General features: G+C 29.8%; 1 protein-coding gene across 1 annotated transcript; it reads right to left on the bottom strand.

Moving 5' to 3' along the window:
- Window positions 1–7195: 7195 nt before the first annotated feature.
- On the bottom strand, window positions 7196–13219 carry LOC114163765. The gene is made up of 9 exons (XM_028048070.1): window positions 13054–13219; window positions 11544–11767; window positions 10728–10904; window positions 10450–10542; window positions 9842–10024; window positions 9643–9745; window positions 9377–9559; window positions 8524–8990; window positions 7196–8233 (listed from the first exon to the last, which is right to left on the bottom strand). The coding sequence occupies exons 2-9, from the start codon at window positions 11742–11744 to the stop codon at window positions 7478–7480; spliced, it is 2163 nt and encodes a 720-aa protein (XP_027903871.1). The 5' UTR covers window positions 11745–11767; window positions 13054–13219; the 3' UTR covers window positions 7196–7477.
- Window positions 13220–17372: the final 4153 nt, after the last annotated feature.

Here is a 17372-nt window from a genome sequence, read left to right as displayed (position 1 = left end):
GAAAGATTTTCAAAACAAAATTGGTAGGAAATATGAGTTTTTTTAGTAGTGTATATTTTTGTTATAGTATTTTTTAGTTATTTGTTATATTTAAATATATATATATATATATATATATATATATATGTTTGTGTATGTGTGTGTTAATTGAAAATAATCAATTTATATTAGGAAAAATATATTTTCTATAATTAACATGAAATGATATATTTTTGTTAGTAATATAGACAGTACTAAAAATTTTCATATTATATGGAAATTTTCTTGCAAATTTGTTAAAAAAATTTGCAAGAAAAAACTTTTTCCTGCTATTTTTTCTAAGAATTTTAATCGGCAGGTAATTGTTTCGTGGGTAATTATTTGCTACAAAATTATAAAATTCGCATGTATTTTTTACTAAATTTGTTGCAAAAAATGTTTTATACAAATTATTTTGCAAAATAATTGGCAGCAATTTCCTACAATTTTTTTTTCATAACAAAATTTACAAGTATTTTCTACAAAAAGAAAAATCAAAACAAAATTAACAAGAAATATGAGTTTTTGTAGTAGTGAGATTTGTGTTAATTGAAAATAATATATTTATATTAGGAAAAATATATTTCGTATAATTAACATGAAATGATATAGTATTGTTAGCTATTTTGTATTGTATAATTGATGATTAATTTTTAATGTTTGATAACACTTAACTATTAACTATTCTAATTAATTTTTAATATAATTTATATTTCACACAGCTTAAATAAGCTTTACGAAGTAAACTTATTTCACAGTAGTCAAATCATTACATTTTCAGAATCAATAAGAAGAGTTTGATTTTGGCGGCAAACAATACATATTAGGTGTCTTTTCAATACCTCTCTAGTTTGATTTAGTGGAGACCCTTTTAGATTTGGTGAATTAATTTTCTAATACTATATTCAGTATGTCTATTAATTTGGTTCAATATTTCTATTAATTTGGTTCACTGATAGTCTAATATTTTTGTGTTAATTTGTTTAATGTAGGTAGGTTATTTTATTGAAGTAGTTTTTTTTTTTTCGTTTCATTATAAAGTATTGTGAAATTAATTATAAATAGTTCTTCTCATGATAAAGTATGGTCAAAGCAATTATAATTCCTTCTATTCAAATTTGACGTTATTTATTATGAAGTGTGACTATGATTAACTATAATAAATTTATTTTATTTTCAATGCTTAAATTATATTTTTGTGATATTATGATCGATTTAATAATTATAAAAATAATAATTTACCTTATATAAGATTAACTATTATAGAAAATTCCATTAATAAAAGAAATGTATTATACAGTTATTAAAATGATTATTAGGTATAATTATAAAAAGTATAATATTACTTTTTATAGAAATATCAATTAATTAAAGGATTTAAAAAGAATATTTTTAATTATTATTTAAATTAAATAGTCATTTACCTTCTATAATATTATTTTTTTATAGAAAGGTCGATTAATAAGAGAGATGTACTATACATTTAATAGCACAATTATTATAAATAATAATAAAATGAATAGTTATATATTATATTAAAATGAATTGTATATTTTTTTTTATCGTTATAGTTAATCGTATGTATCTTGTGCAACATGATCCCGTAAGCAATATATGATAAGTTTTTTTTTTTCTTTTTGAAATCCTATTGCGATTCCATTATAAACAATAATTAATAATAGACCTTTTGTTTTACTTTATTGTATTAAATTTATTGTATTTATTTGTAGTTATATAAGATACTGATTTTAGTTTTTTTCAACTGAAATTTTTTTCTTTTAATTTGTAATAAGAAAATTGATATAACAATAATAATAATAACTTATATAATATGAAAGTTTTAAAGATATAAAAGATTTTGAACATAAATATTTACAGTAACAAAAATCGAAATTCACAAACCTAATATTTTACAATGAAATATAACAAACCTAAGTGTAGAACAAAAACATAACTATATAACGAACTCCCCTCCACAGTAACATTATAAATACAAAAACAAATCCAACAACCATAGTGTTTAAACATAACATTCTCGTACCTACAATAATCTCAACCCAAAAACTAAGAATGACAAAAATGTATAAGTATATTTGAAGATGAAGAAACAAAAAAGATAAGTTCTTTGAAAAAAGTAATAACCTTCAGGATCGTGTGAGGATTGTGCTAACCAAATAACCATCTGATGCACTCAAGCTCTGATATAGGAGATAGAAGGTAAAGACAAAATCAATATTTGACAAATTATAGAATGACCAAAAATCAATATTTGACAAATTATGGAATGACCAAAAACCAAAAACACAAAATTACCATGAACCCAAAGTAGAAGAAGACCACGAAGAAAAAGAAAGAAAACTCAATGTAGATTCATCGCAAAAGAAGTAAAAGAAAAAGAAAAAAAAAACTTAAGGAGCATTAACCTTAAGGCCGAAGGGTTTTCTTCTGATCATGTAGATTTGTCGTTTTATGGAAGAAGAATAAGAATGAAAATAGATTTTTTGGGAGAAGAAGAAGAAAAGCAATTGTCTGTCAATCAATATTTCAACCAATACGTCAATCAATAATTTAATCAAGCATTAAATATGGAATCATTTAAAGATTTGATTAGCCATTAGAGGAAGAAGCGGGAAAACTTAAATGCACATTCACGGCTAGATTTTTTTCAGCATGGGAACAGGAAACAACAAAGAAAAGCATAAAGAAAACGACGTATATGGATGGATCCCTGCACCCAAAAACCATTTTTTCATACAGTGTTCATCAAATAGTTTTTCTTTCTATCAACAAAAGTGTTCATCAAACACTACAACATATAAAAAACGTGTTTAGTTTAAGATTCATCAGAACAAACAAAACTAACCTCGCAATTAGTTTCTACCATTTGTCGAATCCAACATTCTTCAAGTTGGAAACAGTTTCATCCTTCAGACCAGTGGTCTTTATGTGATGAACACAACTTTGATCCCAAGAGCCAACAGTTTGTTGTAGAGTTTAAGAGTCTCAAGCAGTGCAAATTCCTGACCATAAGAAACCCAAATCTTGCAAAGGACCTTAAATCCTTATCCTCGAGCCTTATCTCTCCAAACCTGAAAAAATCAAAACCGAAAAATGTTAAATCCAACAACTAACAATCAATAAAAAAGTTCATAAAAAAGAAGAAGAAAGAAAAGCATTTGAAGCATAAAAAAAAAGAAAAGAAAAACTACAAATTGAATGTTTTTTAATCTGCTTTTGCAAAAGGCCTTAGTTCCTTATCCTCGAGCCTTATTTTGTTCGATGTTAAAGCACTTCAATCTAAAAAAGCCAAACCTTTCATGAAGAACAATCAACACGAAGAAAAAAAAATTAACAAAGTACAAAAAAAAGAAAGAAGAAGGATCCACGAAGAAGAAGAAAAAAAAAGGAAGAAAAACAGCAAAAACTAACCTTGATGAAGCAAACGTTTAGTTCTGCATGAAGAACAATAAATAGGAAGTTAAAAAAATGTAACTTCGTATGAAGAAGAAGAAGAAAGAAGGATGGACCAAGAAGACAGAAGAAGAGAAAAACCTAACATTGACAAAGCAAATGGTTCAAAACATATTGAAGAAGATGTTATTTGTTGACAGCTAACGTCAATCACTAATTACTTCAAGCGGCAAAACCCAACAACATCTAAAACAACAAAACATGTTCAAAAGTTTCTAAAAACAAAAATATAAACCTTTTCTTCGACACCAAAAATAGTGGAAAAATTGTATCTTTGAACTTTACAATCAAAATGAAGCAAATATAAATGAGCAGAGTAAGAAGAAGAAGAAAAAAAATAAAAAAATACAACAAAAAATTAACTACACCAATAACAACTTCTGTCAACATTCAACAATAAAAATCACAACAAAAATAAAAAAGACGAACAAAACAATTATAAACTTAAGCTGCTATGAAGAAGAAGAGATAAGAAGAAGCATTATAAAAATATCCACGACAAAAAAAAGAAGAAATAGAACAATAAATTACCTACACCAAACAAAACTTTTGTGAACCTTCAACAACAACAATGACAAAATAATAAAAAAAACAAACAAAAAAAATTTAAAACTTAAGCTACTGTGAAGAACAAAAAGAAGAAGCATTAAAAAAATATCGACGACCCAGAACTTTTGTGAATCTTGAATAACAACAATCAGCCAACAAAAATAAACAGACAAAAAAAAAAAAAAAACTTATGTTGGTATGAAGAAGAAGAAAGAAGAAGCAGTGAACTTGAAGAAGAAGAAGAAAGAAAGCAAAAGATGTGTTTGAAGAAAGATAACGGGAGAAGAAAAAATCAAATACCTCCACCAAATGCAATGCCTTGAAGAAGAAGCCTCCGACTGTCAGCAAACATCAATCACCATTTAATGCTTTCAGTGGGAAAAAAAGAAAACTCAAAATACTAAATTACCCTCAATTTGAGACAGATGTCAATTAGTTACGATGTGTATCTCAGTAAATTACATACACTAAGAATTTCTTAGATATATAGTAGAAGTATCTTCATGTCAAAAAACTAAAACGAAAATGTCTCATCAATACCATGTCTCACTCGGTAGTTAACCAATATAACAATATTAAGAAAAAGAATAAATTTCAGTGCATAAAGTATTTTCACATCAAAAAACTAAAACGAAAATGTCCCATCAATACCATGTCTCACTCGATAGTTAACTTAAATAACAATATTAAGAAAAAGGTTAAATTATACTTTGGTTTCCATTTTGGTAACAAAATATTAATTTGGTCCTTCTATTTCTTTTATTTCAATTTGGCCCCTATTTTGAGAAATTTGATGCAATCAAGTCATTTTCGTTAGTGGTGTAGTAACGACGTTAAATGGGGTGTCACGTCTCAGTTCCTGATTTTTTGAATTTCTTATTTTTGAATTTTGAATTATTTATTTATCTTTTAAATTTTTTTAAAAAAATTAAAAATTCGTCACGTGTCAAGCTAACATATGCCACGTGACAGTGATAGTGTGATGTGGCAGTAGCAAGTGATAGTGCCACATGTCACTATTATGTCAAGTGTCATTTTTTCATTCTCAATTTGGTCCCTATATTTTAATTTTTGTCTCAATTTAGTTCCAATTTTTGTAAAAATTGTGCAATTTTGACCCCTCCAAATTGAAACAAAAATTAACTTTTATATAAATATTATACAAATTTTTTTATTAAATTTGATATTTTTATTATATGTTTTTAACAAAACTAAGTTTATTTAAATTTGTTTCACATTCAACTTTACTTAAAATTGTTTTCAAATTTTAAATTTATTTATTTTTTATTGTTACATAAAATAGTTAATTTTTTTAACATTTATATAATTATTTTTTTTACACCAACTCAAACATTTGTATAGAAATTATGGAATTTTACACATTTAAAAATATACAATTATTTAAAATATAAATTCAAATAAAGAACACTATTAAAGTATGATGGAATAAAATATCAATACAATTTATGATTTTTTTTTTGTTATTAGCATTATTGTCTATTAACAACTTTAAAACAATTTTAAATAAAGTTCAATGTAAAATATAAATTTAAATAAACTTAATCTTGTTAAAATTATTTACTTGAAATATCAATTTTGATAAAAATATTTGTGTATATTTATATAGAAATTAAATTTGGTTTCAATTTGGAGAGGGACAAAATTAATGAATTTTTACAAAATTGAGATAAAAATTAAAATATTGGCACCAAATTGAAACTAGGAAAATTACACCTGGCATAATAGTGACACGTGGCACTATCATTGCCACATCACACTATCATTGTCACATGACACGATGTCAGTTTGACAATGACAAATTTTTATTTTCTTTTTAAATTTTTAAAAAGTAAAAAAAAAATTCAGGAACTGACACATGACATCGCATTCAACGTTATTACTATACCACTAACGAAAAAGACTTAATTGCGTCCAAATTTTCAAAAATAGAGACTAAATTGAGATAAAAAAATTAGAGAGATCAAATTGATATTTTGTTATGAAAATAGAGACCAAAATATAATTTAACCTAAAAAAATAATCACATCGACTCATTTGAATTAAAAAGTAATTAAATTGAGAATTTTAAAAATATTGAAACTTCATTAAAAAAGTTGACCAAATATTAAGACAAAAAAATATTTAACCTAAATCTTACAAACGATACTTTTCAATTTTGGAAAACTAAAAATAAAGAACTAAATTAACTATTGCACATTTGACTCTAGGGATGTCAACGGGGTGGGTAGGATACTGGTAGTAACTCCCCCGTACGGATACTGGTAGTAACTCCCCCGTACCCTACCCGCTGGATAAATATTTGCCCCGTACCCGTACCCATATATGTCGGGTATCCGTTATGCGGGTACTCGTCTATTTTTTTCATATCCGTGGGTATCCACGGATATCCGCGGGTATTTACAAAAATATTTAAAAAAATAAATATTTAACCATAATTAATGTTTAAATCAACAAGTCTCCTTTCTCCGATTGATTCTTGAAAAACAAACAAATAAAAAATCACTATCAATTTATATTATAGTTTATTTTTGAATAAAATATTAAAGAAATTACTAACTTCATCCATGTCCACCTCTTGCAACATTGTATAAAGTTTCATGTTGTCCAATTTTAATCTAGAAGAGCCTTAAAACATAAGAAGTTCAGTAAAAATTTAAGTAAAAGTGTTAATTTCATTACCTTCCATGTTAGTCCATAACCAGTCTTAGAGAGACACATCAATGCCTCCACAGTATATGGAAGTAATTTACTCATTTGTGGGGTAAGAATCTGACCACCATTATTGAATGAAGACTCATAATGTTGTTTACTAATATATATATATATATATATATATATATATATATATATATAAGGAAAAGTTTAGCGGATACGGGTATCCACGAGTACGGATACTATGATACCCGTACCCACCCCGTTAACATGCGGGTATCAAAAATACCCATACTCGCGGGTAGCGGTATCCATTTTTAATATCAATTTCCTACCCGTTGCGGGTTTTATCCGCGGATACCCGCGGGTACGGATATTTTTGACATCCCTATTTGACTCTACCACTTATACCTATTCTTCCATCTCATTATATGGATCCGATTGTTCCATTCTTCATTACCAATCCAAATAGAAACATGAGAACTGAGCCATAAACGATCAAAGGAATAATAAGTTGATGCAGATGTTAAATTCAAAGGGAGTTGTCATTCTGTCTCCACCACCAAATGGCACAAGATTGGTCGACAATTCTCCCACCAATTGTCTGTTCCCATGAAGTTCGAGGATATTCAAGTTTCTCCCAAATTTACAAATGTAAATATAAAAGGAAAAAAAAAAGGAAAATTTGACACTATTTTTCACATATTTGATCAGAACATGACCACTTTACTTATGTATACCCTACAGAATATCTACGTCAACACGTTCAATACATCTTCTCATTGATCATGCGAGATTTCTCTTTCCTCTCCGTTGGCACCATCGGAACTACAGTTACAGCATTTTCTGTTAATGAAACACCACAATCTGGTTTCTCATCCTTTGACGACAAACTTGGTTCTGTCAGCGATTGTGATTTCTTGAAAGAGCCAAACTCAATACCCTTCCATTTAGCTTCTTTTAAGGATGGAAAGCTCTTGGTGTGCTTAGTTAACTGACCAGACTCTGAGCAGATAGTCTTGTGATTGCTTTGAAGAAAGGGATAATCTTTCGTTGAGAGCTCAACCGACATTGAACTACAATCCATTAGGGTCTCAGAACAAACCTTTGGAAGAAGGGGGAAGTCTTCCTTAAAGAGTTCAAACAACCGAGGAGTACTGCCATCTATGTCAGTCTCAGAATGTACCTTTACTAATGGAAGGGACAAATCTTTATTTGAAGACTCAGACATACTCGAATTCCCATAAATCGCTGTCTCAGAATTAATGTTGGCTAATGGAGCATAGTCTTGGACTTGTGTTGATTCTGTAGCCTTGCAATTGCATGGAAGAAGGGGGAAATCTTCGTTTGAGAGATCAAAAAACCTGGAATCTGAATTACCATTACTCGTGTCCGTCTCATAGTGAACCTCCTCCTCTTGTTGCTTCTTCGGAGGTGATTTGGGCAATGCAATGTGCTTTGCAGAAGTATATCTCCTTGGCCTGTTCGCCCTTGCACGTATATCCCAGTAGGAATTATAATTCTGCAATATTCAACCATTCTGGGAATGATATAGTGTTTTATAATCTTAATATAAGGTTCTATATTTAAATAAACTTCTCCATAAATAAGAAGAGTAAATAATCATCTTCTGCATCTTAGCTTTTGGAGAAGAAAAACAAAAGAACTTTATTAAAATTATGTCCATAAGTTAATTTTATCTTACATGAGAACTCTCATTTAGCTTAACTTCTATTTTCTTCTCTTGTATAAGTGTGTGTATAGAAAATTTATCCAAACAAGACCTATATAGATAGAAGAAAGACATTATACCAAGTCAGGGATGTATGTGCCTGTTCCACGTGATTTCCCTCCTTCTTCAAGGTTGTAAGTTGGATGATAAAGTGTCTGTCCTGGAATATACACATCTGTACCACCTTTGTAAATCATACTCCAGTTTTGCTGCCTTGATAATGCATGGATATCGTCCTGAGATGGCCTAGAAGGAGAACTGGAATGTGCAGTTACTGGCATGGTATAGTTACGATACAGCTGAATATATTGTAAGCCACCATAGTAACTTTCACAATCTCCACGGAGGACACACTCTTCAGATCTTCCGGTACCAAATGGAGAAACCGGAACATCAACATCCGCCCTTTCTCCTTTCCCATTCCGGTCCAAAGTGCTGAAGAAAAACTTTTCTAGAGCTGCACCCATGTTTTCTCCAGGAAGTGTGAGGATCTGCTTAAGCCTTCGAGCACCATAGGAGAGAGCAAATCTTAATCGATGTAAACTGGCTGCAGGTAAGTAAAAAAGTAGGGAAATAAGAGGAAGTAAACCACTAGAGTGTTAAAATATCATGAACATCGGAATATCTAATTATTTCAGTATCATATATAAAACTTAAAGCATCATGAGAATATATCAAATATTGATGTCTACAATGATATTTAAATAAGTCTTGATGCATTTTCACCAGTATGCTGAGTTGTGAACTTGTAGATGTTCTTAAACGTAAAGATCTTCTAATAAACTATAACAACTAATATCACGTCCTTTAATCATTATGAAGAAGCCCAACCAATTAAAGTGTGTATGTATTCAGCATAAATCATATGCTTTTTTTGTTACCATTTTAAAGGTGTAAAATATCCATCACCTTTAGAAGGAAAAAATAAATTACCTATGTTTACACTGCGCCCTAGGTTGTTGTCATTTCTAAGAGGATCCAAGATGTTCATGAACTTGACAGGAAATTCATGGGCTGTAGGCTCAGATGCCCTTGCCGGAAAAGCGCACATATTCTTGTAATTTCTGAGAAACTCTTTCTGGAGCAAGAATCCATCCTGATCGCATTCTGGTGTCTCTGTGACAAGCAAGTGAGTATCGGTATATCAAAAGATTGAAGATTGAAAAAGCATCCAACTGCTTACACACTGCAACACTTACCAGCAATTTTTGGAAGGGAGGTTAAGGCTTTGGGACCCCATATACTAACATAATTATGGTCCCAATCAAATGAGCCATAGTAGTCTAAAAATGTGTATAGCACCTGCTAGTAGTAGTAATTCAGTGGTTTTATTCTTAGAGCTTAAAAACAGATGCTGAAAGAGTGCAAAGAATATTATTGATGGAAGGCGTGACCCACCTCTAGAGGACCACGCACTGAAGAGTGAAAACGATTGATAATATACAAGACTAATATTTCTATGGCATATGTCGATAACAGGCCATGGTGTCCACCAAGAAGTCTGCTCTCATAATAGCACCAAGCTTTGATTAAGATAATACTGCGCTTGAAAAGATGGTTCTTTCCAACAAGTTGGTCAACCTAAAATTATCCAATTAGCAAAATTAGCAAAGCCTGAACATAAACTGAAAAAAAAAATTAATGTAATCAGAAACATGGGTGAAGTTTTTGTTTGCAATTAAAAATGAAGTACTAGTAGAATTTCATTAGAATGTTAGATATCAACAAGTATTTGAAAGACGTTAATCAACAAAATATGGATACACTATGAGGATGGAGAATTGGTAACAATCATTTATCAAGAAAATGAATGGAGTAAGAGAATGGAAAGGGGCGAAGCAAACAATCAAGTCACCATTGAGACCACCAAAATGCAAGTTGGCTGAATGGAAACATGGAATTTTTTTTAAGGTGTTCCTTACATGACATCTGAAACACAGAAACAGACCACACGGTATGTAGAAATCAAACATCAATTAAGGGTAAATATCAATTAATACAAATACCTGCTCCAAGAAACGTAGAGTATAAAGTCCAGCCATCTGATTGAAAGAGATGTCAACTGCTATGTTTTTCACTGTACATTTCAAAAGCCGGACCTGGAGCCATCATCCAATGATCCAAACAAAAGAAGGTAAGTCTAACAAAGCTGAGGAGATATCCTTTCACCACAAGAATATTAAATGCCACTTCTAATAAGGTCAGTCGAAGAAAATGACAATTCTTCAATGTAAAAGCCAGTAAGACAATTATAGCAGATTACAAGAAAATTTTGTTTATAAACCTGTGCCCGTATATCTTGTACGTCTTTTACTTGGTATTCAGGGTCATCTACACTTTGAAGTACATTCAATACTGACTGTGCCAGATCCTCCTCTGCATCTTCATGACTAAGAGCAGTCAAGTCAATATCTCCATCAGGAAGATAGGTTTTTAGCGGGACAGAACCGAATGGCAAGACCTGTAGGAGATCCACAGAGGTAAAACATTCGTTTTCAATCACCACTGTCATGGTATAAATATAATTAAATCAACTAGTACAAAATGCTTTTAAATTTAAGTGCAATCAAGGTAAAAAAAATCTGTAACTTTAATATTCAAGCCTTTTCCTAATGGATTTAGTGTCCAATTCCATTTGTCAACAATGTTCACTCAAGCAATCAATTACTAGCAAAATACGTCAACATCATTTCAATTCAGGCATTTTGAAGTTTTTAAAACTACAAATCTCATGGTATAGAGAAATTAAAATTTATCAAATGCAGTGGGGGGGAGAGGAAACTCATGTTAAAGAGACAGTAGAATAAATAATAAAGTTACATTCAGATCTAACTGCTCTTAAAAGAAAAGTATGATAGGGGGGGGAGAGGAAAAAAAAATTCGTCAATCATTTCTACAAAATATAAAAGAACATTCATAGCATACATCAAAGTCAATCTAATTGTGTACAAACAATTCAAAGCAGCAGAACACAAGAACACCCGACAAATTATGAGGGAAAGAATGCAACTTCGTTAAATGAAGAGAAGACTAGATGTAGAAAACCAACTCAGGCAATAAAATTTATAAATTTATAATAATTGGATCAAAATATTCTAACCTCAGATCCATAGCAACCTCTAATCAGCTTCTGAACATAATCAATAACATCCTTTCTGTTCACCTCAGATAATACATTTGGTTCAATTGTCCATAGTATCTCTTGTGCCCTCTCTTCGGCCATCTGCCATAGTTCCTCGTCGATTGATAACAGATGGCTAGGCAAGGTGGATGACAACAAATTTTCTTGTTTATCATCCATAGCCCAGATGTTAGAGCTTAGAACTCTAGGAAAAAAACAGACATGTAAGACAAGAGCACAAAAACAATATCTTGGCAATAACTTCAATCACTGCATGTACAACAGCAAAACTGCCCCAAAAACTAATGTCCTTTTATATGATAACAAAATTCATGAAAACAGAATTAAAAATGGGACACTTATAATTAGTTAGACTTAAAATTGTCGAACCAAGATTTGTGGGATGAATTTATTAATTCTGCACAGTAACAAAGGGAAAATCACTGCTTGACCACTGTGATAATCCTCCATAACCATCTCACACTTAGTATGCCCTCAAAACCCAACAATTTATTAAATTTGATATAAGAATTACAATGAATTATCCAAATTTTGAAGGCAAATAAAATAACAGTGAGCAAACAATGAACTTGTAATTTAATTGAAATTGACTCAAGATTCAGATACAATAATGCTGTCAGGGTTTGGATTTCCACTAGGCACACCTGTTCCCCTCTCCTACCTGTGCTTGTGACTCCAATATGTAATATAGAGACACAAGGACTAGTTCAAAATAAAGTTAAAACAGAATATGACAAATGTGAAATAACTAGCAGGATCTTTTTTAATCAAAGCAATGGCAAAATTGTAAAGAGAAATGATTGTGAATGAAATCAACTGAGATGTTGAGAGAAAGGGGAGAAAAATTTGACTCATTATTTACACTAAAATTATAATGTTCATTTTCTTATGTTAATAGTAAAATTTTCTAATCAGCCAACTAATACAAAACATTTAACTCAGGGTGTTTTAAACAGTTTCTAACAACACATTATTCAAACTTCCTCTGCCTCTGTTTACCCGGATTCTCATTTAGGGCTCTATTGATCCACATATGATCAAAATCATCATCATCATTTCCTTAATGTACCTTCTTTCCAAACACCAATCTACCGCACATATACTCTTCAACACACCAAGAAGAACACATAAAAAGCAGGCTACAAGGTTCCTCGCCGAGGTTTATCAGCAAGTCAATGTTCACAAACACGGCACGTATATCAGGACATGCACAAATTCGAATTCAGTAATTGCATTCAGAGGAAGAGTAGAAAAAATTAACCCCACACAAACCCTATTCCCAACTCAAAGCCCAAACAAGTAAAAGTTTTGGTTCTTGATACAGAAAACCCTAAAGAAACGAGGACAAAAAATCAATGACTCAAACAAAGAGTACATAGGGGTCACAGAATTTCTCCCACGAAAACCCCTTGAATTCATACCTCAACTATACCCACAACAACACAGATTCAACGAAAAAGAATTTTACCAGAAAAAAGACATAAAATTTCTAGCTTTTGTCTCGGATGCAGCTGGCTGGAGAGATCCAAACCTCGTCACCAATGCTCAGAGCAATTAACTGTTCAGCACAAACTCTCCTCCTTCAATGTTATTCACAAAGTGGCCCACATTATCTGTCGTCGCAGGAACCGGGATCTTTGTTCTTATATATATATATATATATATATATATATATATATATATATATATATATATATATAAACACACATGAAAAGAATTAAAACCACCTGGTTTCGAAAACCACGTCTTGACTTTATCCTTTTTTGACCCACATTGACTATTTCTCAGGTTTTCAATCTTTTATAATATTCTTTAAACGTTTAATCATGCTCTAATTTTCTGGAATTTTTTATATCATTGAATTTGGTTCCAAATTAGAAAAGAAAATTACTTTTCATATCAAAATGGAAAAAGTTTATTCTATTTCCTTATTTTTAAAACTTTCTTTAATCTTTTAAATTTGATGATTAAAATCACATTTTTACTGAATTTCAACACTGAAATATATATTTTTTGTTTGAAATAGTAAAAGAAAACTTATTCAAAACTTTAGGATACAAAAGCATAACTTCATTTTTTAAATAAATACCATACAAATGTTACAACCTCTTTAATTCAGAACTTTCAATTTCGGAATGTTAAGGGAATATCTACATAAAACGTAAAAAAGAATATTTTGGATAAGATAACAGTAATTTGATGAAAGATCCAACTTTTTTGTTTCATCCATTTTGTTGAAAAGGAAAAAAGAAAGACTGAACAACTAATTGACGATATTTTTAACCATTTGAAATAAAATAAAACAAAGTAGGATAATATATAAATATTTAAATAATTAAAATATGAATATTTTTGTTTTCATCTCCATTTTGCTTCCTATGGCCCTAGCTATTAATTTTCTCAATTTGAAGTAATAATGTCATTATAGCATATTATATAATAACATGCTATCAAAATTAACAAATTACTACTATGGATTAAAATAAAAAATAATATATTTACAGGAACGGAGATTAAAAAGTAATGTGTACAACAATTAAAATAAAAGATAATAGTTATTTGACGATTCATATATTATAACTAGTTATTCCTCTTTTTAGAGATTTTCTTTTAAATAATATATTCTTTTTTAAAAACATCCACAAATAAATCTAGTAAAATATTTTTTTTTTACATGAATTTAGTAGTAGTTAAAAATTTCATTTTCATCGAATTCTCAATTTTTTTTATATAAAAGATAGATTCAAATTTTGATTTTGTAAAACTAAATTTCAAAAATATTTTTTAAGTTTTTTATCCTTAAAAAAGAAAGAAATTAAAAAAAATTAAATTAAAATAATTAAAATAAAGTAATTTAAAAGAACTTATTATAAATGGTGAAATTAAATTTTAATTATTTTGAGACAAAAAAACAAATTAAAAGAAACTTAAGGATAATAAATTTCAGTTTTGTATATTAATTTTGTAATATAATTTTAAATAATATTTTATTATTATTATAATGTTTCCTAGAGAAATAATAAAAAATAAATTTAAAACTTTACTATATTATTATTATTATTATTATTATTGATCGTAAATATATTTAAAAAATATTAAAAAATATAAGATAAGTTAAAATATAAAGTATAATTCTTAAGTTTATATTAAAAGTTAAAATTATTAAATAAGAAAAACAGTTTAAAATAATTAATTAAGAATATTGAGATCAGATTTTGATGGACTTTACAAGGAACAAAATTAGAAATAGTTTAAGGGTAAAATAATTTGAATTTTGTGATATAATTACAAATAAAATTTAGGTTAAATTACTCTTTTGGTCCTTCTATTTATTAAGAAGTGTCAAATTGGTCTCAAAATTTTTTCTATCTCCATTTAGTTTTAGTTATTTTAAAAATAATTCAATTTGGTCATTGTCGTCAATTTTGACCAAATAGTGTTAAAGTCAACGCCATGTGTCAATTTGTGATTTTTTTTTTCTTTTTTAATTTTTTTACACATGTCACTTCACAATTATGTCACGTGTCAAAATAATTCAATTTGATCATTATATTTGTTTTTAGCTTCAATTTAGTTCCAATTTTTATAAAAATTAAGCAATATTGTTCGTCCTTAAATTGAAACTTAATTTATTTTTTGTATAAATTTTATGCTTATATTCTTACTAAAATTGACATATTTATTAAATATTTGTAGAAATATTTGTAAACAAACTTTTTGTTTTTAATTTTATATTAAACAAAGTTAAACCTCAAACCTAATTTCAATAATTAACCATTTTTATTATCATATATAAAGGTATCAAATGTATCATATATTATAAATGTATTGAAAATTAAAAATCAAATAATTTATCAAACATAAATTTCAAGTTCAAAAAAAACAAAGTTTAAAGTTTCGTTTACAATTAATTTAAAAATATTTCTAAAAATATTTAATAAAAATGTTAATTTTAGTAAGAATATAACTATAAGATTTATCCAAAAAGCAAATTGAGTGTCAATTTAAAGAGAAACAATATTGCTCAAATTTTACAAAAATTGGGAATAAATTGAAACTAAAAACAAATATAGGGACCAAATTGAATCATTTTGACATGTGTTGTTGTTTTTTTTTAATTGAGTAATAGAAGCTTTAAAATTTTAAATTGTATGATTGCATTGTATTTTGTCCATGTGTTTGAGTTATGCATTTATATCTTATTTGTGGGATTTGAAATTAGGTTTTGTACTGTATGGCCCACCGTCGGACCATCGGTCAGGCATGCCAAGGACAAGCGGCCGCAGGCTGCCCGCTACAAGTGGACCTTCCCTTGGGACGTTGATGTAACAATCTCTAAGGGGGCTTTAAGGGAGCTCGTGACCAAATAGCCCATGTGTTCTCCGAATAAAGTCTCAGCTCTGGAAACTAAATCGGTTACCCCGTCGGACCATCGGTTAGGCAGACCAAGGACAAGCAGTCGTAGGCTGCTCGCTACAGGCGGACCTCCTTTCCTTGGGATGTTGATGTGACAATCTCTCTTGAATGATTTAAAGGAGCTCACGACCAAACACCCCATGCGTTCATTTCCAATTGCGCTTAAGATAATACACCAATTCGCCCGATCAACCGAGTGGAAGGAGAAAAGACTTTGAACATGAGAAAGAATTGAACAAGCTAGCTGAGGAGAACATCGGACAATGGTTGTACTGTAACATCTCTAAGGAATATTACGTAACATAGTCCTACCCTAGTAAATCATCATCCCCATTCTGCTAGGTTCTCTATACCTTTCCACATTCATCCCAAGCTAAGTTTAGTAAAAATAAAGGTTAAGTTTTGTCTACCAAGGTTTGAACTTGTGACCCTCCACTTATAATGCTGCCAAGCACAACCATTATGCCAATTCACATTTGGTGATACACTCCAATCAATATAAGTTTACATTACCAATTTCATACTCATACATATTATTAAAAATCAATAATAAAACAACAACACATAATTAGCATGCATAAAACTCGAACCCAAGTCCTCTCACACATTCAAAGTACTCTCAACCATTTGAACTAGTACTTTTCCATGTCACATCAAACAATAATTAATGCCATAAAGGCGCTTTCTACCTGCATTTATTAATTAATTAATTTTCACGGGTCTTATAATAACTATTGGATTTTTGGACTCAATTGGATTGGCATAATTTTGCAAAGTTATGTTTTGCATAATTATGCAAACTTGTTAGGCAAGAATATACTCACTAAGCAAACTCAAAGTTAAAGAGTCACTAACTTGTGCTCGTTGGGCGAGAATATACTCGTTGGACAAACTCAGAGTCAGTGATTCACGAACTTGGTGGTTGTTGAGTGAAAATATACTCACCTGGACGACTTTTGGAGGAATCTATCTTTGTGAGATCTAGTGATTTATTTGCTGGGCCAATCATCTGGTCACTAAATGAGTGGGCCTGTAGGTGTTGCTCGTTGAGCGAATGGATAATTTCGCTGAGTGAATACGTCAAAGTCTAGTAATCAGTTTTTGTGTTCACTTTAGTGTGTTTATGCAAATTTTGATTATTTCTTTAGAAATGGTTTATCTATGAGATTTATCTGAGAACGATTTATACTAATCCAAGGAGGATTAATGGTGACTTGTAGTAGTGTATGCCTTGATATATGGATTCACTTGAATGTTATCTTGACGCTTTAATAACCATTCAATTCTCAGGTAGAGAAGGATAATGTATGTGATGAAAGGAGTAGGTGGTCCTAGTCTAGGGGCTTTACCTTAGCCAAAAATGTTGGTATG

The sequence above is a fragment of the Vigna unguiculata genome, chromosome 9 (genome assembly GCF_004118075.2).
Source record: "Vigna unguiculata cultivar IT97K-499-35 chromosome 9, ASM411807v1, whole genome shotgun sequence".
Classification (NCBI taxonomy): Eukaryota; Viridiplantae; Streptophyta; class Magnoliopsida; order Fabales; family Fabaceae; genus Vigna; species Vigna unguiculata.
The sequence above is the reverse complement of the archived record's forward strand: the minus strand, read 5'-3'. Positions and strand labels throughout refer to the sequence as shown.

Bases quoted from the DNA above. Each gene is read 5' to 3' on its own strand.
- LOC114163765 (XM_028048070.1), bottom strand. From the start codon at position 11,744: ATGGATGATAAACAAGAAAATTTGTTGTCATCCACCTTGCCTAGCCAT. The intron at 10,025-10,449 runs GTATTTGTATTA...GGATAATTTTAG, and splicing joins CTCTACGTTTCTTGGAGCAG to GTTGACCAACTTGTTGGAAA. The intron at 8,991-9,376 runs GTAATTTATTTT...ACTTACCTGCAG, and splicing joins AGGGCGCAGTGTAAACATAG to CCAGTTTACATCGATTAAGA.